The sequence below is a fragment of the Anoplolepis gracilipes genome, chromosome 5 (genome assembly GCF_047496725.1).
Source record: "Anoplolepis gracilipes chromosome 5, ASM4749672v1, whole genome shotgun sequence".
Taxonomy (NCBI): domain Eukaryota; kingdom Metazoa; phylum Arthropoda; class Insecta; order Hymenoptera; family Formicidae; genus Anoplolepis; species Anoplolepis gracilipes.
The window spans coordinates 4,272,128-4,293,642 of record NC_132974.1 but is presented as its reverse complement, the minus strand read 5'-3'; the positions used below and the strand labels follow the sequence as shown (position 1 = coordinate 4,293,642).

The following is a 21,515-nucleotide window of genomic DNA, read 5'->3' as shown; positions in this document are numbered from 1 at the left end:
CTCGGTACCTGAAGTGAGCTCATAATCGTGAACGAAGCGCGCAACCGCTTATTACAACCGAGGGCATTGTAAATTTGCAGGGAAGAAGCGGAGAAGTGCAGAAGCGAGAGCGAGGATGAGAGCGGAAGAGAGATGGAGAAGAGAGGACCGAGTGAAGGAGGACGACAGGTAAGCTAAGAAAAGAAAGAGGAGAGAAAGGGAATGAGAAAGGGAGAATGAGTGAGAAAGAACAAGAGGGAAGGAGGGAAGGGCAAGTCAGGGAAAAGAATAAGATGAGGGAGGCAAAGAGAAGTCGAAAGGACAAAGCGGCGCAAAACGTGCCCCTCAGGCATCTAAAGTCTTTCTTCAGCGTTGAAAATTTATCGTTCTACAAGCGCCGGCGAACAGAAAAATAGCGGGGTGGGGGGATGAGAGGGTAGGAAGACGAAGAGGAAGTGGGTGCCGAGAGGAGATATACGGACAGGCGCGTTTTGTTCCATTTATCCGAGCAAATCTAGATTTTACACCGAAAGCCGGTGTTTAAAATAATGAGGACATTTCTCTTTCTTTTTCAAACGTGAGCATAATTAACGGTACGCGTGTGGAAAACGTTAATTAATCCCTATGCGAAGATGTAAGCCGTTATTAGAAAACGCGCGCGTATATATGTATATGAATGCGTATGTATATGCTTGATGAGTAATCTTGCCTATAATTATGCAGTTGAGACTCGCGTCTCTTGTGCGTGTATAAGTGCGTACATAAGTCGATGCTGGCGCGATAATCCAAAAGCGGTAAAACGGTTTGAATTCCAGGCACATGTTTCGAGAAATAATTTAATTACGAAGGGATAGAACGACGATAATTTGACGTTTAATGCGCGATGGACCTACGTATATTCCAGCCAAAGACGTTTTTCTTAAAAGTGCCTATCGAAAGAGAATCTCTAAATGGAGACGCGACGATGTAGCTTGTACTCGTAAGGCGGGCTTTGACGTCCGACTGCGTTAATTCATGATAACAATCATAGAATTGTTGGGGAGAATATATTTATACATCACACGCGTTTATCTTTCGAGACATACGCAGATTAATGAATCTTGTTTTCTCTCTCATGATCTTTCTCTCATAATAATGTTTAATGAGTTATCAGATTATTATTTATTATTTCGATATTTCTTGACTATAATAACAGGGGGGAGGGCCTAGATTAGATGAAAACTCAATTATTATCTTGATTATTGTTATAGATTATAATTTGCCACGTGTCGATTAAAATAAGACAGAAAGAAATGCATATCTTGAATTTATAAAATAATATATATATATATATATGTGGTTACAATATCTTTAAAAAATTTTCAATAATCTATATACAATTACATTATAATCTTACAATTGGATATAAATTATATAAAATAAATATAAGATTTTACGTAGCAATTTAAAAATACTAATATTAGAGTGTAATAAAATAATTTACATACATAAATATAAAATTATTGCTTTAGAGCATTTAAGGATTGTGATCAGGGATGATAATTCGTATTATATTATTCTATAATTATATGTTGTATATTTATTAATTATATGTTGTATATTGTTATATTATATATGTATCTAAAGTGAAATCATTTATGAAAAAACTTTACAAATATTCACACTACTGCTTGAAACACAATCTTGTTCTTGCTTTATAAACAGATTTTTAAATTTTTTATTAATTAATTTGCATATACATCTACGACTTCTAAATTGTTGTAAACATAATTTTTTTCTTTTCGATTTATACTATATTATTCATATTTTCCTGATGCATCATATTATCTCTCAGAATCAATTAAATATATTCGCGCAATCATCTCGGATCGGTAAATGTTTCTCCGAGAGGCGCACAGCCTCTTTGTTTCTCTTCCTTCGCGAATTACATCTTCTAACCGAGTCGAGTCCGCGGCTGATTACAGGGGAAAAGGCACCGAAAAGAGATCCACGCACCGATCCCCGCTGTTTCTCTCGCCGTGTGGCTCGTTCTTCTTATATCCCTCGTAATAATAATTACCAAAGCGCGCGTGCACGCGACGGAGAGAGAGATAGAGATAGAGAAAGAGAGAGAGAGAGAGAGAGAGAGAGAGAGAGAGAGAGAGAAAGAGAGAGAAAGAGAGAGAGAGAGAGAGAGAGAGAGAGTCGAATGGCTGGTATGCGAGAGGCGCCTAAACGACTCGGCGGCGGAGACGCGTGTGGAGTTCACGCGTGCGGAGTGATGTATGCCTCGTGTGTGCGGCGAGATGCGTAAGACGGGTAGCCTATATACGTCTTACATGCCCGGAGGCATCCCAAAGTCGAGTCCCTCGGCTTGTGCCGTCGTCGCACACGCACGCGCGTACACGTGCGTATATACGGGACGACGCACACATGCGCGCGCGCGCACGCCACGATGCAACGACGACACGAATGTAGAATGTGGTTGTGTCCAAAGTCGGACACGCTCTATGTTTCGACTTTGTATTACACGCCACCCCGCTACGAGTCGAATCTCTCGTTCTCGGAGAAGGTGCGTTAATTACGCCGCGGGATGCGCGATGGTGTAAAGTCACGGGGATGTTAACGAGTCCGCCACAGGTAGTTAGACCACTTGTCCACGCGATGGGAGTACATACAAGTAATGTTGTAACTCGTATATGTGGATTTCTTGATGTTAATATATTGTCACTCGTTTTATTGCATCAATCATTAGCATTAATGATAAAATTTACGATTATCAGTTTTGGAAAATAAGGGACACGCATTCGTTTTATCATTATAGTATATCAGTATAGTTAATGGTTATAGGGTTTTGGGTGTGTGTATGTTAATATATTTTATATATAGGAATTCCATCAATGGCTTCTAAGCCGACAAATCTTCGTTACCAGAATATTGGACGAATAAATGTCGATGTCGATTTTAGAGGTGTGAAAGGGCAGTATATGTTTAAATGAATATTCCGTTTATCCTTCTGCGGACACATTCCATGTATGCATAAAAACTTGAATATGTGGTGAATAAATTACCATAATAGCTGGCTATACGGAGTTAAGGTTAGTCATTGAACGGCGCCATGGCGCATTAAACTTATACAGTCATTAACGCCGTCGTTACTTCGAGGGAATTAAATTGACGATAGCTTCCGCATATATATATATTTCAATAAATATAAAAAAAAAGCTCTATAATTTTTTTTCCTTCATGTTATTAATATATTATAAATTATCTAATAAAGAGCCGCAGAAATAGAATACTCGTCTGTCACGTGCCGTCTTATTCAAACTAATACGAGTGTAGATCTGGTCAGACATAAAACGCAACGGGATAGAATAAATAAGAAGCCGGGTGCTCTTTGCCTCCAGCTGCCGACCGCGAAATGATCCCGCGAGATCTTACGGACGACAATCTCAATACTCATTACGAATTTTCCGAGTATGTACATACATATATTATTTGCGGCGCATACGGCAGTAGCAGAAAAGAACGGCGAGGAGTCGGCGACGCGCGCATAAGGCGATGGCGCAAGAACTCGTACGTCTTCGGCGAAGCGCAGAAATCAGGGTCGTTAACACCGGGTGCGCCGCGCCGACGCGGATCGCCCGGAGGTTGGTACCTTCCTTTTTGGATTATATATATATATATATATATATATATATATATACACACACACACATATATATATATATATATATATATATATATATACATACAGGGCGCGCGTATCCCTCGTACGGACGGATATACACATTGATTGCATTTTTGCGTCCGCGCGCGGGTAATAATGCTAATTTGGTAAGTAGAAATGGGCATCAGCGGGCGGTCGGGCGGATTGTGGAACATACGGTAGCACGGGTAGCGCTAATGCCTCGTTTTTGTCCTCCTCCTTCCTTGCTTTTGCCCTTCTCTGCCTCCTGCGCCTCCTCGTCCTCTTTCCTCACCTTCTCATCTGTCCCCCCTGGTCCGCCACCATCACTACCACCGTCTTCTCCTGGAGAGACTCTTTCCACCACCACCTCTTTCTCCTTCTGCCGCTGCTACTGCAGCACCACCGCCACCGTCTCTCGTCTCCTTTTCGTCGAATGCGAGAGGCTACGGCGGCAGGCGACATAATGACGGCCAGACCTCAAACCTCAAACTCCTAACTGAATCATGAGTCCTCTCCGCTCGTCCGCGCCCGGGACTAACTTCCACAGGCGCGGCTTCTCGATTTACCGCGTTGCGGCTCCCTCCTGGGTAAGAGAGGAGAGCCGCGCTCTACGTGCCGAGGTCGTTTTGTCCTTTTCGTTTTGGCGACTCTCTCTCAGGGCCGACTTTTGTGTCGTATTGAATCGCAAACGACCGGGCGGAACGGGGGGTGCTGCCGCGAAGAGAACAAGGACGTGTGCGGATTGCATTTTTTTACAACTCACGCGTCGTGATTGCGAAACAGTCGCACTGAAGCTTTTAGCTCCTGCAAATTGCCACTCGAGCTGTTAGGTGCAATCGTAATGTACGGCACGTTTTAAAAAAAAAGAACGTATTAATGTAAAATACTATTACTTAATCGTACATTTTATAGTTTTTTTCCGTATATATAAAAAGAGAGAAATTTATTTAGTTCTATATTAGCTTCAAAAATAAAAAGATTGAAATGTGAAAATATTAATCTTATATCGATATTCTTCATTTGAAAAAATTAAAAAATTCAATTAAAATGCTTGCTTATCGCATATTAATATTGACGTTTTATTTTAATGTTAAATGTTATATATTTTGTTAATAATTTTTATATTTATTATATATCTGTATTCTGTACGCACATTTTATTATATAATGCTTAAATCCCTTGTTATTACGATTATATCGGAATAGCTCGACATATAACGTGCGTTATGGTCGAAATAAGAGACGTGGCACTGAAAACTTTTCGGAAACCTTTATAATAGGTTCAATAAAAAGCACCCCTATGGGACGCATGTGCTACAATGATCTTTCTTTCAAACCGCAAGTCCGCTCGATCCCTCGTTTGATTCCTGCGACAGGTAATCAATAACCGAGCGAATGGTGTATATGTGTGCAGGAAATTCTCGATTTGAGTGGAAGTATCTGACGTTAAATTCGACATCACGTCTAATTTGTTTATCATCGTTTTTTAGTAGATTTATAGATATTGTTATCTGTTAATACTATATTATTAATTTATCCTTCATCTATTATTCACATATATTAGATTCGTTAAATTCTTATAAATATCAAATCGATTAATCTCTTTGATTTCTAAAATTATAAAAAAAATGTATATATTAAGACATAAAAAGACACGCATAAAATTGAATGTATATATTTAATTTAAAGCTTTAAACAAATATTTTGATCCAATTAAATTTATAGAATAGACTTTTGTACATCGTATATAAAAAATAGATTTAAAAATTCCTGTTGTGTTAAATTAATGTCAATAGAATAATATTTACTCCAATTTTAATTATATTAATCGTGATTATATATCTAGACACATATATTCTATGAACATTTTATGTTCGATTAATCGTAAAAGATAAAAAAACACCTCAAAAGGAAGAGTTTTTTTTCTTCACATGCTTGTCACGTACGGCCCTCTTTCTCACCAAAGTATTGAGGCCGATGAGGCTACAGAAGAAAGCCGCCTCTTACACAGAAACTGTTACTTCTTAGGGGTTTTAAAAGGGGTTGAAAGGACATTATACCGACGAACGGGGGAAGATCGAGGTTGACATTTTACCGAAGTCACTAGCACGAAGTCGTTGGTGCTGCGTCGAGGAGGTTTTACTCTTTTAATGTTTCAGAGCGTGCTACCAGTGTGCCATTAGGCATCCTGTAAAATGAAAGAAAATTGCATTATAGCTTTGCGGGAGTAATGTTTTTTAAAGGTACTGAATTGAACAAAACATTATTACCATTTATATAGACCTATTATGTGTGATTTATTCGAGTCGTTTATTTTATAGATATAGTCACACACATACATACACGTGCAAATTAGGGCATTTTCTTTCAATTATATTGCATTTGTAAAAGATTAAAATACTACAAGACAATTTATATTATAATTGAAAATGTATAGTTGCAAATAATGAAATAAATAAATAAAACTGAAATTATATTGTACACATATATGTAAAGTTAAATGCATATAAATTGATAAAATTTATATTTTTTTCTTTTAATTGCTGCTGTAAGCAGTTAAAATTGAAGACAATATTCGCTAATATTTACAAAAATCTAAAAAAAAATTTGTATAATTAAATGAAGATTAGTATATTTAAAACACGTATGGAAACGTATAAAGGGAAACATGTATATTGAGATCATTTAACTCGTCATTATCATCCAATTATGAAGAAGGGCTTTCGATGAAAAAATAATAAAAATATCAATTACTTTCTTTTAAATCATATTCAATTATCTTGTAAATTATAATTACTTTTCAATAGTAATTAATTCGTAATTATTATGGTCTAGAGGGAAGCCTGTAGTAAATCGAGAATAAATTGATAAACAGTGGGTTTTGAGTACATAGATGCTTGTTGTTATACTTGATGTTTTCCTTCGTTCACGGCGACTTAGAGGAAACCAAAGTCGAGCAAGAAAGCGAGCAATGAGTTATGTAGCGTTCTTAACGCGTTCAATCGACGGATCGACTTTTTCTCGCCGCTCTGTCGTCAGCTGGCTGGCATTTCGCGCCCCTTATGCCGAGCCTGAAGGAGACGAACAAGTTCTCTGCGTGGACTATGACAAAGCGCATATCTTACTAGATATAACGTGAATGAGAAAATATGAGACTGGAAATGCTTGTGTGCTAGTCGCTAGGAGGACGCGAGAAGAACGATGATTCATTTAAAGGGATATAAAATTATGTTAAACACGTCCAAAAAAGAATAGAGTTCTTTATGGCTTTCTGATTTTCTTGCTCACATATTGATTAGTACTAGGTCTTTAAAAATCATTTGTTTCTTATTTAATGCGTTTTATATATTAGATATTTCCATATTAAATTTTATTAAATTGTTATAATTATATATAATTATAGTAATTAGATTTTATCGTAACCTGTAAGTAAAAAATATATTATTTAATACATGTAAAAACAAAGGAGAAAATTATTATTAACGCACACTTAGAAATTTTCATTGAGTTTTATCGGTTTTTGACGCGGATTGTTTTCGAATTCATTTCTTGCTCTAGCTACTTGAAATTTAATATTTCTAGCATATAATTACAAGAAAGCTATCTCTAATGTTTTTAATCTTTTGTTGACAACGCAAAACGATTTCCCACGAATTACAACGATGGAAGAGCGTAAGCTATAATAACGTTAAAACTTAAATAAAAGCAACAAGATAATTTCAGCAAATTATAACGACAGACTCGGCGTGAACTAGTCGAAGAGCGGTGCGAGAGAAGCGCGAAGAGAAAACCGAAGCGGAGATCTTTGGTCATGGGGGGACGAGAATGGAAGAAGGGAGGGAAAAATATAATGGTAGCCAGCAAGGTGGGGTAGTATACCATCGATGGATATCGAGTAGGCGAGTTGGTACGTGAGATAATAAGGCGTGCTCGGGCATGCCGATGGAAACCGCACGCGGCATTATTCAAATTGAATCCGGTAAGAATTATTATTGGCGGGCAACTCGGCCCGAGCCGGCTCATTCCGCGGGATCGCATTTGCGAATACGAGGAGGAAAAGAGGAGTCGGAGAGGGAGAGGGCGGGAGAGGGAAAAGAGAGAGAGAGAGCAGATCAAGGAGAAGAGAACCAAGGGTGGTAGGAAGGAGAAAGGGGACGTTGAGGGCGGGGGAGACGGTGGGAGAAGAAACGACCGGGAGAGAAGGAGGTGAGATGATGGTGGAGGTGGCTCTCGAGTGGAGGGAACGACCTCGTCATCACGACCTCGGCGAATGATCCGCTGCAGTATCGCCCGATGACCCTGGTGTCATTACGCCTCACTCTCTGGACGTCATTACGCTAATGTCCATCTCCTTTTCTTCTCCCTCTCTCCCTCCTTTCCTTCCTTTCCTACGTTGTGCCGCGCGTCGCGTAGCGTTGCGTCGCCTCGATCCGTCGTTCGACGCTTCTTCTTCTTCTTCTTCTTCTCTTGTTTCTTTTTCTTCTTCTCATTCTTCTGGTCACCACACCTTCATTACCAAGTATACTTGACACGGTTTGCTTTCTGACGCGCTTGGAGTAGCTTCACTACATGCACTTCCAGTTTTCTAGGAGAAGTTAAGGAGAATTCGTTCTGATTGGTATTTAACTTTCGTGATGCGATCTCCTTTTTTATGGTGGTTGCCTGATGATGCGAGTGTTTTTACTGTTAGCTGTATTCTGCACGGTGAAAGTTTCATTTGGGAAATCTTCTTTGTGATTGAAAGCGTGTTATGGTCATGCTGTGAAGCCATGGCGCTCAAGAAACTTAAGCGCAAGCTATAGCATTGGTAGTGAATTTGAATGCTGTGAATTTATAAATGCTGTTATTATTTGAAATTTGAAATTATTCATATTAAAACTAATTTTCTCATTTTAACAAACCTATATAATAACAAAGATAAATGTAGTTAGATGTATGTCACTTATGTCAGGTATGTGTAAATATGCATATAGATATTACATATACATATTTCTGTAGAATAGAATTCACCTTTTTTCAATTGTGAATTCATTTTTATGAAATTTTTTTTTTTTAAACTAATCTTTTAACTAAAGATTTTTTTACATTCATATACATATATATGCACTCGAACTTATTTCGTTAAATTAGTCAGAGTCTTAAAATTAAAGCTAATTTACATACAAATTGCTTTTCATATAATTTCGCGAAAACTATTTTTTTTAGAATAACGATTATTAAAGGAAGCGCCAGATGCGGTACATAAATTAATGAATGTGCAGTAAGCTAGTTGATTAACGGCACGCGATTTTTTTTTATTAAAATGTGCAGTAAGAAAAACATAGGGGAGGAGGCGATGAAATTTTTAACAGCGGCGTCGTGGTTGCACGAGGGGGTATGACAAGCGCGTCGCACACGTACAAACGTATTCGTTCCGCCCTGCGGAGAGCGTCCGCGGGGGTTGTTTGAGAAACGGCAGGTGTCCTTCACCGGCTTAAAGGCAGGTGGACCTCTTTGCGGAAACAGTGAAAGAAGGCCACGTGAACGAAGTGTCCTTTGATGTACCGCGAACATGCTTCTGACAACGATATTCACGGTTATTTTGCTATTTTCGTATTGATATTTCGTCGATTATAATTTTACGTTAAATAAAGAGGCTTAATTGTATGACTGAATTGTAAACTGTTGTTATTGCTTTTATTAGAATGTCTTGCCAGTGACAAAAAATTATGGAAGGCAACCGAATCGAAAGAATATTACGAAAATATTTATACTTTTTATATCATTAATAATCTTTTGCAAAAAGAGAAATCAAAACACTCTAATTTTAAGGAAGATGTGAAAAGAGTTTAGTTATTTATTAAACACGCATACACAAATTAGAATGTATATTTTGCATAATTTATATTTTAAAATTGAAAGTATTAAGAGAGACAAAAGTAATAATAATCTCATTTAATAGAAAAATTATAATACCTATTGCTTTCCTATGGGACGCGTTGGCACACAAGATGTAAAAGCGTTTGGTACTTTGAAAATTCCCACGAGCTTACGCTCTCGCAAGCCTCATTTGGACGTGTGTATACGGTTAGTAGTACGAACGACACACGTTCGAACATCTCGTGAATTGGCGAGGACGGTGCTGATTTTCGCAACGAGACGAAATATTAACGAGACGCGCGACCACTGCTCTAATCCGCGCGAGAAAGGCCCCGTCGTCGTGTATCATCGTCGCGTCCGTTCCTTTCGATCTTTCTCGTTCCTTTTTTTCTCTCTCTCTCTCTCTCGCGCGGATTTTGCTTCGCAGGCATTCCGGCCGCGGTCCGTCCGGGACCGCAGACCACATCGAGCAGTCGGGCGCGCTCGCGCACCGGTAATAACCCTTCGCGAGGGTGAATACGGTTACCGGGGGCCTGGGTTAAAGCCCCGGGTAAGTCCCATCGTTCGCCGCCGCCGTGTTTTTACGGTTCATAATTCAGCCGAGTGTATTTCAAACGCCTGCCAATGCCAGGACCGTAACGCCGATGTTGTACGCCGTTTCGCGCCGTTGGAACACGGGGCCCGCCCTTGCGCGGCGCGGCCCCCCGACCAAGACAACGCCGGGTACGGCGGGCACAGCGGTCGGCGGCGAGTAACCCCGACATTACGAGGCGTCACTTCGGAGCGCAGAGAGATTTAAGGTCGTCATATGCGACGCGAAAACTCGTCACCCACGATTGCCCGGTTATTTATGCACTCTCCATCGGCCGGATGGATAGGGCCCGCTCTGCTAGAGTGCCTTAAACGCGCACGCGGACGCAACGGACAATATGTGCGGTTAGATGGCTGTAACTACGACGGTGTTTTACGATCGTCTTAAAAATACCGTCGGGGATATATTTTCGAAGGACAATGTGTTGCTCGTCTCGATGCGTACCGTCGGATGCAACTTCGATGTCTGCGATGGAAGTGCGCTCGTTACTTTACAAGCTCTTTGAAAATGTACAGAATGTCGTAACAAGGCTGCCTGTTTAATTCTGTATCGAAGTGATTAAATTAGTTCGTATTTACAGCAATAATTATATATAACATCAGAATTATATATTTCTTAATATCCTTAATGCAGGATTAAAATGTATTTTAATATGATTTCTTATGTAATATGTACATTACATATTTACAATGTTTCATTAGTCAGCTTTCTTTCTCTTTCTTTTATTACAATTTTTAATTTATTATTATAGTTATTGATTTAAACATTGTTGATTTTGCTTTATTTCATTTTGGAAGTTCTATGATGTTTCAATTATTTGAAATTTAAAGTTTGCAATTTTTGATAAATTCATTTATGACTAAATCGTCCATAAAACTTGCTATAAATTGCAGCGTTTCATGTAATAATCTTTTAAAATGATACGTGCGATACTGAAACGCCAAATGAAAAAAATATCATTTGACAACACTAATACGAGTCTAATACTTATTCCTTTAATATTTTGTTCTCCAAGATTATCGTTTCATAATTGTTTGTTTTTTACTTCCTTTTTGGCATGTTCAAGAATTTTATTTCATAAATTTCTTAGACTTTCAAATACCCATTCACATTGCAACAAAATGTCATATTTTCTAACGCGTTGCTTCCCTTTTCTTACCCCTTAACGTGGATAAATTCGCGATGCTGGCTTGTGAGGGTTGAGGAGAAAGGTTTCTCGTGTCTCAAGGAGAATATACTTCGAACGGTAACTATTGAAATGATCGGCAAGTTCTCTTCCCTTCCTCGCTCCCCCTTTTTCTATATACATCTTTTCTTACCTCTTGTTTTCACCTCTCGTCACGAATTGTTCCACCATGGTGTTGCACTCATAAATGTATCGCGATGTATATTCGCGCACAAAATTTTATATCTGTTCGTGATAGACGCTTTGACAGCAGCGTATCCTAAATCGTACGTATATTCTTTTCGAGATTAAATTGTACGTATTTAAACGTGCGAATTTTGTGTTTATATTTTTTTATTCATCTGGACATATTTTTTCCTATGCTCTATAGTTTATCACAAATTAATAAACGGCAGAAGATACCACTTAATTTTGTCAATTACTTCTTTTCACATGTCATTACGAATTTTTAAATCTAATTGTACTTAAATATATACGTATAAGTGACACGCTTAAAAAATGAAAATAGATAATCAAATAATCAAAATACAATTTCGAACTATTTATGTGTATATTGAGATCTTCATAAATTATTTTATAAAAAGTTTAGGCTTTTTTTTATGAAATGTCTGTTTCTAATTTGACATTTTAAAAAGGAATTAAATGTTTATAAAATGGCTGAATTTATAAATAACCTATAACATATGCAGTATATATACAGTATACTTTACATTTAAAGAGGGAATTAAATTTAAACGTTCGTAGCATCTCTGTATAATATTTGAAAATTTTCAACGCAAATGCAGCAGAGACAACGTGAAACACACGTGCGTTGTATGTTAGTTGGCGGCGCAGGTTGAACGTTCCCTGTGCACAATGCATGTACTGTACAGGCACGGTGGATGATGCCTCCGAGGTGTTACGGCATAACTCCGTGATTATCCGCTACGCGCGGCCGCGTCCTAGGGAAAATGATATTCAGATGAGAAGGAAATCAATTCCACGATGGAATCGGCGAGGCTTCGATTAGAGGAACGGGTGGGATGGATTGGGAGGGGTAGGAGGGACGCGGGAGGACGAGGCGTAGCGCGCGCGCGGCGGAAAATGGATTAAATTCCGCCGGATGTTTCTTTTTGGACGCGACGCGGGGAATCGATATGGTTCGAGCCTTTGAAACGGCTCTTTCGCGGCACGTTTATTTATTTCAGTAGCTCTTCAGGATGCTCTCCAGAACGCTGGCAGGTCGCGATCGCGTCGCAAAATGGTATGTAAAATAAAACTGCTCTGCCCTCTCTCTCTCTCTTCCTTCCGTCCCTTGACGTCGATATCTGTAGCCGTGCCCATTGAATTTATGTAATATTACCGCATAGCACGCTGTAATGGAGCTTGTGCCTCGTATATCCCGATACATTTTTGCGTGAGTCATTTTATGCCTCCGTTTTAATCGAAAACGTAATATCAGTAACTCTATTACACAGTGAAACTCGATGGCGAAGCTTCTTTATTCGTAATAGCGAAAAAAGCGGACTCCTCTATAACCGTTCTATCCAAAGCCATTTTTATTTTCACGTTGGGAAACGAAATGATAAAGTGATTTGTTAAAACCAACCTCAATATCTCTATCCAACGAGGAAAAAGAAAATAAGAAATAAAAGATCTCTGATACTGCACTTACTTTTTTTCTGTAAAAGAATTTGCACATTTTATGTGCTCAGCTTATTAAAAGCTTCAATTTCAAAAAATTGCATCTATTAATTTATAATTTTTTGTTACTTACAATTAGTAATTACTCCACAATATAGGTACCTCGCTCGATAGAAATAATAATTAGTATCGTATTTAGCGCTAAATTAAAGGCTATATAATTCTGAGTTTTATTGACATGATATATTGTTTGATATAAATACAGGCTTGTGTAATTAGATCACCTCATTTCCAACTAACTACGTGGCAAAAAAACAAGTTACAATAAGAACAAAACCAAAATTATTTGGAACTTATCAAGTAATGTGTCTGTGTATCCGTATCATCTGTTCCCCTCGTCCTTACTTTTATATTTCCGTTTTTTTTTTTTTCACTCTTATCCCTGATGTAGTTCTTGACTGGTTCTCAGCTTTTTTTTCCTTCCATCCGATCTTTGTAGTACACTTAATTGGCGATAAAATCCCGCGGTCTCGTAAAAAATCTCACCTACCCCCACATTGTATTAATTAGAGTCCTTATAATGCCTTAAATAAGGTGCAGCTTAGTTATGGGTTGGTCGAACAAAGTTGCGCTCTGTGTTATCTCGCTAGTTGCTTCCCTCCTTTTTCATCTTCTACCGACACTACTCTTTCTTCCTCCGGCCTGCTTTCCCTTCTACCGTTCAACCATCCAGTCGAGAGATCCTTGAACGACCAATTATCAGCCATAATATCATCGAGGCCCGCTGGGCCCGGATTAATCGTATCCGGTTTTCTACCTTGCGGAAAAGGTGCCGTAAAGGACGATAGAAAGATAGACTTTTCTGGCAAGCAAGAAATTCTTGAAAGTGGCAGTGAAATGTCAAAGTGCGACGCGTCACGTTGTTCTAGAACGTTCATTGATTATTTAATACTTGATAATTATATGATTGCACACGATGCATTTTAACATTTTACTCTGTCGATCGTGTGAGCGAAGTTCTCACCTTAAAACGATTGAGAGCTAAGATACAAAGGAATGGATACTATTTTTTCGTCGATTTTAATCAAAAAGGATATTTCTTTTATCAATGACGATAGATTTCGGAAATTAAAAGCTATTTTCTTTCTCGTACATTTAAACTGTTGTTTCTAACAATTTTCAAATCTTCAAATCTACAATTTAGTCAAAAATATACGAGCAAGGAATTTTGAAAGTTTGCTATTAAAAATGCCGCCTTACGAATTTCTTCTTTAATGATAGGCCGCAGAGTTAGAAAGATCGTACAATAGATTGCAAGCAAACCGCGCACCTATCTTGTGGAAACGGAGTTATAAAAATAAATGCCGGGCTGTACAATGGCGCCTTAAAACGGCTATAATTTAATATTCGATGCGAAATTAGATGCGCCGGAAATTCGCCGCCCGCGGCACGGAATCGGATCGCTTACTCGCTAAGTTGGGCTTTATAGCACATTGCTAAATAACTGCTCGTCCCAATTTTAATTCCTAGAAATGTAAATCAATATTATTTTGTCGCATCTGCCAGAAATTGAGAGTCTTATAAAAAATAGAACTTGGCTGTTCTTAATTCAATAAATATAGGCTTTTGAATAACACTAGACTTTTTCAACAGATTCTTTGTGTTATTCAAGGTCGATATTTCTTTAGCACGATTTGATCGAATTACTATTTTTTTCTCTTTGCCTCTCTCTCTCTCTCTCTCTCTCTCTCTCTCTCTCTAAGTTTTTAATTTTCAATTTAAAATATCTCTCTATAATATTATAAAAGTTTGATTAAAATTTTATTAAAATAGAATAATAACTTGAATTATTTGCAGAATATAGCTTTTAATTATCTATTTATTCTTCCACAGGTTAATTCGCGAAAAGAACTATTTTTTCTTTAAAAAATATCTCTTCCTATCTTTATTATTATATTTAGAATATTAAATTTAAATAGCGTTAACGTAAAAAAAAAAATATATTTTTAATTTAAAGTTGAGCGCATGTAAACTTGTGCGTGAGTTGGCAGATCTCGCGCAAAAGACATCGCGCGGCCGGATTTCGCGTTAATACGTCTCGCTCCCAAACCTCGATAGTTCCTGGGCGTCAACGGCACGCGCTTGGGTGGGACTGATATCCAGGACCCATTGGGGTCTTACTCTTGCCTTCGATACTTATCGTGCACGCTGGACTGCATATAATTACAATTAAAAGAGATCGGTATCGATAACGAAGACGACCTCCGCGTCCACGTTCCTCCAGGCCCCCACTCCCCTCCCCTCTCCTACCCCCCCCCCCCTATGATTCTCTCTTCTTCCTTTCTTTCTCTCTCTCTCTCTCTCCTTTCTTCTCTCAACCGCCCGCTCTATCGGCTCTTACGGTGCAGCCGATGCATCTACCTATATGGTTAAGAGGGCCAGATTACGGGGAGGGAAGAATGGTGGCATAATATCCGCTTGAACTTAAGTTATATTCCTCCTCGTGCAGCCGAGATATCGGTGCGGAGGTGGAGTTCGGTTCGAGGGTATGCTAATTCCGGCCTCGGGCCACCACGCAGCCCTTAATAGCCAGCTGAGCAGCTCTTATGCCGGCAACTAGCGCTCGTATATACAGAGAGGCGAGGGCCGGAGAGTGTATCTTCGTAGTTATAGAGGCATCCTCCTCGCCCGAGTCTCGTCGGTACCGTCGGCGAGAATCACCGGTTTTTCGGAATGTTAATGTCCTGGCGCGGGGGCGCCCCTATATGGGGCTTACACGACGACGATTAGCGCTCGTACGTGTAATTGGGATAATGCCTTCTCTCCCTTGTTACCTCTCACTTCTTCCATCTCGATGATTACGTATATTCACGCTACGTGGATCATTTTTATCATTTATTTAATTGGAGATATCACGGAATACAATGATAATACATCTGAGAAATAATATTTTAAATCCGATCAATCTTGTGCTTTTTCAAAATCAAAATAATTTTGTCTTTTATTTAATCAATTTTTATGTTTGTGTATTTATTACATTTGCATTCTATATTATTTCTCTATAAATTGTAAGTGAGAATTTTATAGTCTACAATTGTGATTCTTATTATTCAATATTACATTATACATATATAGAAATCGTAAAAAGGATTTGGATATTTTATATTTTTTTCATTAACAAAATATTTAATCAAATTTTCAGTTAATCAATATTTATGTTTGTGTATTTATATTTATTACATTTGCATTCTATATTATCTTTCTATAAATTGTAAGTGAGAATTTTATGCTCTACAATTGTGATTCTTATTATTCAATATTACATTATATATAGAAATCGTAAAAAGGATTTGAATATTTTATATTTTTTCATTAAAACAATATTTTAAATAAAACTTGATTTTTTACGTTTTTTGCAATGTCAATACATATCATTACATAATTGCTTCGACTTCCTAATTGTTTAAGAGATTTTTGAAGATTGCGACGTATTATCCCGTTACATCGCAAAAGTTGCAATTTGTTTGACTTTCAAGACAAGCTGGTACGTTGTCGTATCGAAAAATACTCGGTCGCTTCCTTCTTTATTGCGGACGGAAGATATTTAAGGATACCGATACAGAGCATCGCGCGGATTATCATTATCGACAAAGCGGCAGTGCCGCGAACGGAGTACGATTTTCGTGACTATAAATTCACCGATAAACGACGATGCGCAACTATTATAACACAAAATTAATTCATATAATATATATAGATACAGCTAGATTTTATTAAAAATCTTGTTATATTTTTAATTTATTATAATAATCTTACACAATCTATATTTACAATAATAAACACACCTACACATTTTGGCATAAATATTAATTTGTATATATTTTATGATTTTTTTTCTACAGTTCTTTATTCAATATGAAATGGTTTCGAAAAAAATTAAATTTTGATCGAATCTAAACTGTTATCTCTTGAATGTATGCGTTGTATGCGCACTATATTTTATGATTTTCTATCAAATCAAATAAATGATAAAAATGACACCCATAGAATAGCAACTGTGTGAATGTAAAAGCAAATAAAAGTTTTTTTAATTCTCTCTTTCTTCCTCTCTGTAAGAATAATTAATTACTTTATAAAGACATGGATCTCTTAGCGCATGTTTTTCAAATTATGTGTGCAGTCCTTAATTTTCATCAGATTCTAGATTTTTCCATGAATTTAGTTTGCGAAACATACGAGAAATCTTTTAGGTCCATCTACGAAAGGAATTATCGTAGACGATCATCCGACACCTGTCGGCTCAAAAGCTTCGCTTAGTCTCGCGCACTTTTCGGGGGTGGCTATCTCTCACTCTCGCGGCAACGTCGCGGGCATGATCACTTGATCGATCGTTATTTATCGGCTAATTCGTCTCCATTTAGAAAAAACATCTGCTTCGGCATCGAACACTTTTGCACCGCCGGCAACGACCGGGCCCAACGGCGAGTAATTCTTAGAGAGCGAGCGAACCGACGCCAGCCGACGATTCCTACCTCATAGGCAGATAATCGCCTTTGATTTCTCTCTTCGATTCCTCCCTCTCGCCTCTGCCGTCCCCTGCTGCTCCCACCTTCTCTCTCTCTCTCTCTCTCTCTCTTTTTTTCTCCGTGCCCTTCTCTGTCCGCGCCGCCAACCCTCATCTCCTTCTCCTCTCGAGAATCCGCGCGATCGGAGATCACTCCCTTCTTATATAATTACCTTATTTCCGAATAATTGGCCAATTTATACTCGAGTCCCAGCTGAAAACAATCCGCCTCTCTCGCTCTCCGTCTTTCGCTATTCCGATCTCACTCTCGTGTCCTACACCCCGAGCCCGGCCACGGTGTGTGCCCCATAGGGCCCCGTAGAGCGGTTATTTTATGTATATGGGAGTGTGATTAGATCAGGCCCCGCTCCGCGCTCCGCTGTGTGTATATATATTTGTGTGTGTGGGTATGATAATTCTGCCCGTAGGCCCTCATGGGGCAGTCTCCACCTACGCCACGCACACATTATGTAGCGTGATCGTATTCTCTTTCTCTCTCTTGCCTTATCTTTCTCTTTCACAAGCTTAAGGCTTTTCCCCTTCCTTCCACTCTTTCTTCTTACCCGTCGTCTCGCGATTCTGCAATTCAACGTTCTACCGTACGGTATAACATTGTAATCTTCCCCCGCGCCATGCATTTTTGCGCGCCACCGCGCGCGCTCTGCTCGTTTCGGCCCATTTGGATTCGCGCCCCGTGCGACCTCGAATTAGAGATCACGCAAGTACACTATCGTCCGGATAGATGTCTTGGGGATTTGGATCGTGCCGGGTCTTTCTTGAATTGCAACACTCTCGTCCCGATTACATCCGATTACAATTCGAATTGGAGATTAAATGTTTGCGGTAGTGCATGTTTTAGAAATTTTGCAATATACTTACGCGTCGTATAACATATTATTTACCATGCAAAGTTTTTTCTACAAAGATTTTATTTAAAAAAAGGAAAATCATTTTTTTTAGATAACTTTTCGCATTATTTATTATAATATTATTAAATTTTATTTATTTACATAAAAGATTGGATATAAGATTGGATATAAGATTTCAGTAATAGCAGTAGAAGAATAGTGAATTTTTTACATACATACATACATACATACATACAGTATTTGATTTTTACATTTTATATTACTTAACTTTGCTTATACTATGTATGAAATAGCATTGTATCCGCGCGTGTCTCTTTCTAAAGATGCTTTCAGAGCAATACAATACATTCACTGTCTGTATCTCTGAATTTCTCAAATATGATACGCGCTGAAATTACATTGGCATTGAGTCAGAATTCAATTTGTTTCCTAAAAACATGCGTATTTAAAATAAAAAATTGAAAACGTAAGAATGTTTATAAAATCAACGATATAAAAAAAGAAAAGTTATGTTTCTTTCAAACTTAGCGTTAATTATTTCATTTGCATTCTCTAATCAATCTTGTAAATTTGTATTAAACTTAGATATTTTTTGAATTTTTTAATTTAACAATTAAATAAACCTTTATTATTCTTGCAAATTGTTTGTAAAAATTTTATCTTTTTTCTCTGTTATACTTATTAAAAAATAAAATTTATATAGTATGGTGTGTAATTAATAACCATCGTGGTATAAAAAATTATACTTATTATTAATTAGACTAGAATTTTGTGATTATTTAGAATCTAGAATTACAAAAAATTACTTGTAAGGTCGTGCAAGATAGATAATCTAAAAGCCATCAAGGGGTCTTCCTCAAGAAGAGAGTGTTCCTCTTTTGCGCGATGTGGATCTCGACTTCTAAAAGCTGAGGCACGTGGTCCCACGTTATACTTCGACGGATCGCGCGATTCAGCGAGAGGTTGTAGAGAGTATTTATGTGTGAGAGAGAAAGGAGAAAAGGGACGAGCAAAGGGTTGAAAAAGGACCGATCAAACAATCGCTGGGTGAGAAGCACTGCGAGTGTAGCAATTAACTCGATGCTTACGATAATTAACGAAAGATCGAATGAGGCAGCTGGTCGGCAGAGGAATCGAATCGGGTCCCTCTCTCTCTCTCTCTCTTTGTTTCTCTCCCTTTTCCCTTGACCCACAGTATTTACCTACGTAATTATCTTTATAATGATTATGACTGCGTTCGGCCCCCATTATTGCTCGCCATTGATTTGTAACGCGACTTCTTTTGCGTCTTTTTCTCCCTTTTCTCAATATTCTTCTCATAATTTTCGTCTCTTTAATTGTTTAGAATTTATCGTGATCTGGATTAGAGAGAAAGAGAAAGCCTTGTGGGCTCTCTTGTGCAGGTTATGGTATTCTTTTTTGCGTCAAACACGCAACAAGTACATTTATCAAGTGCATTTATCCGATGAGATAGAAGGCGAGTAAGAGCCATTTATGCTTTTCATCTTTTATCTATTCACCTATATAACACAGTTATGTAATTTATTTATAAGTGAAAACGTTGCAGTTTGTTCCAGTTTATTTTTCGCACATCTTATCGCAATCTAGTATGAATAACGTCAAAATTTGATTAATCACGGATTAACTGTCCGATTTACAACTTTCTGACTACGTTAGCCAGCTCTCTCCAATTAGTCAACATTACTATTAGACATTAGTCTATAATTTTTTTAGATGAAACGTCACTTACACAACCATCATGACCTTAATGAATACATATCCTTCTCATTAGAGTGGGAACTTATTGCTTGTTTCGTGATTCGTTTTAACACGCGATAAATAGATGTTAGTTACACCACTTGCAACTCAGAGAACCGAAGGAATGATGGTTTACGTTCGTCTAAGAAAGCGTGAAAGAGACAGAGATGAGGGAACGCGCGCGATTTTGAAAAACGCATTCAACGAGGAGAAGCGCGGATAGAAAATGCATGGACCCCATCGTAATTGCTAGGGACCAGTCGACGGACGATCAAGAAGAGGGGGGAAAGTCGGGTGAAAGTTCAGTTAATTCGATTAGAATCACCCTGGTGTATATCCGCGGTCAGGATTCGCCGCGAGCGATACTTCCATCGCGGATATCTACTGCTCGGCGTACGGATTATGAGAGGTCGAGGAATCGATGGTACCTCTTTTCCTTGAGGTCGTGCTAGGTAGTATCGGACTTCCTAGAACTGTTGGATGGATCCATTGGATAGTCTCGCAACCGCCCCGTGCAAGATTTCTAGGTCAGACGAATGAATCTCAAAGCAATAGAATGCTTTTTTCATCAATTTTAATATTTCATGAAATTATGTTTATATTTTCAATGTCAGTTTATACTTTTTAATATCAGAAGATATATTTTTAAATTCTGAATAGATTCATTTTCTATGCTATTACGGTAAGACGATTGTGTATATGTTTTTATTATCTACGCATATACGTACAGTATCAATATTTTTATTTATTAAATTAAACATATTATAATTTATAAAAGAAAGAACTAAATATGTGTGTGCGAGTGTGTAATTATAAGAAATTAAAATTATATAACATTCTTTATATAAAAATGAAAAAAAAAGATTACTACATCTGTTAGAAATATAACTAATTAAATAGATGTTTTAAAGAATTTAATTTATTTAATAAATAATTTGAAAAAGATACTGATTAATGAGTGCAATTTTATTGGTACTTATGAGGTATGGAAAGGAAAAATTTTATATTCAAATTTTTTAAGCACTTTAATACTTTTCCAATTTATGATATTTAATCATGAAGAAGGTTCAAACAATAAATAATTTTGGTCTAATAATCTTTGTGTAATAATAATATACAATATATAATATAAAGGAAAGAATAGATTTCCGATATTTAAAAGATCGAGCTACTTTCAAAATAGCGATTGCGAACGAAATAGAAGCATCCACGGGTCGTTTTCACGCTCTCATGGCGTGATTTATACGCTTATTTTCGAGAGAGCAGCAAAAGCAATTCAATAAAGAAGAATTTCTTGCCCAGGGCTGCCCGCGCTCACATGATCGAAGACTATCTTGGTGGGACTACAATTACCGATTGTAACTAGAATCCTTGCATAATGTTTGCGTTAAATAATATATGGCTCCGCTACAATTG

The 21,515-nt window shown here is 37.8% G+C and overlaps 1 protein-coding gene across 3 annotated transcripts in view; it reads left to right on the top strand.

Annotated features, from left to right (window-relative positions):
* Window positions 1–21,515, top strand: part of LOC140665791 (uncharacterized) — a 115,692-nt gene that overhangs the window by 2,437 nt on the left and 91,740 nt on the right. For all 3 annotated transcript variants that reach the window (XM_072892336.1, XM_072892338.1, XM_072892337.1), the window contains exon 2: window positions 81–168. In XM_072892336.1, coding sequence (XP_072748437.1) covers window positions 116–168 — 53 coding nt within the window. In that variant the 5' untranslated portion in view covers window positions 81–115. The remainder of the gene's footprint in view (window positions 1–80; window positions 169–21,515) is intronic.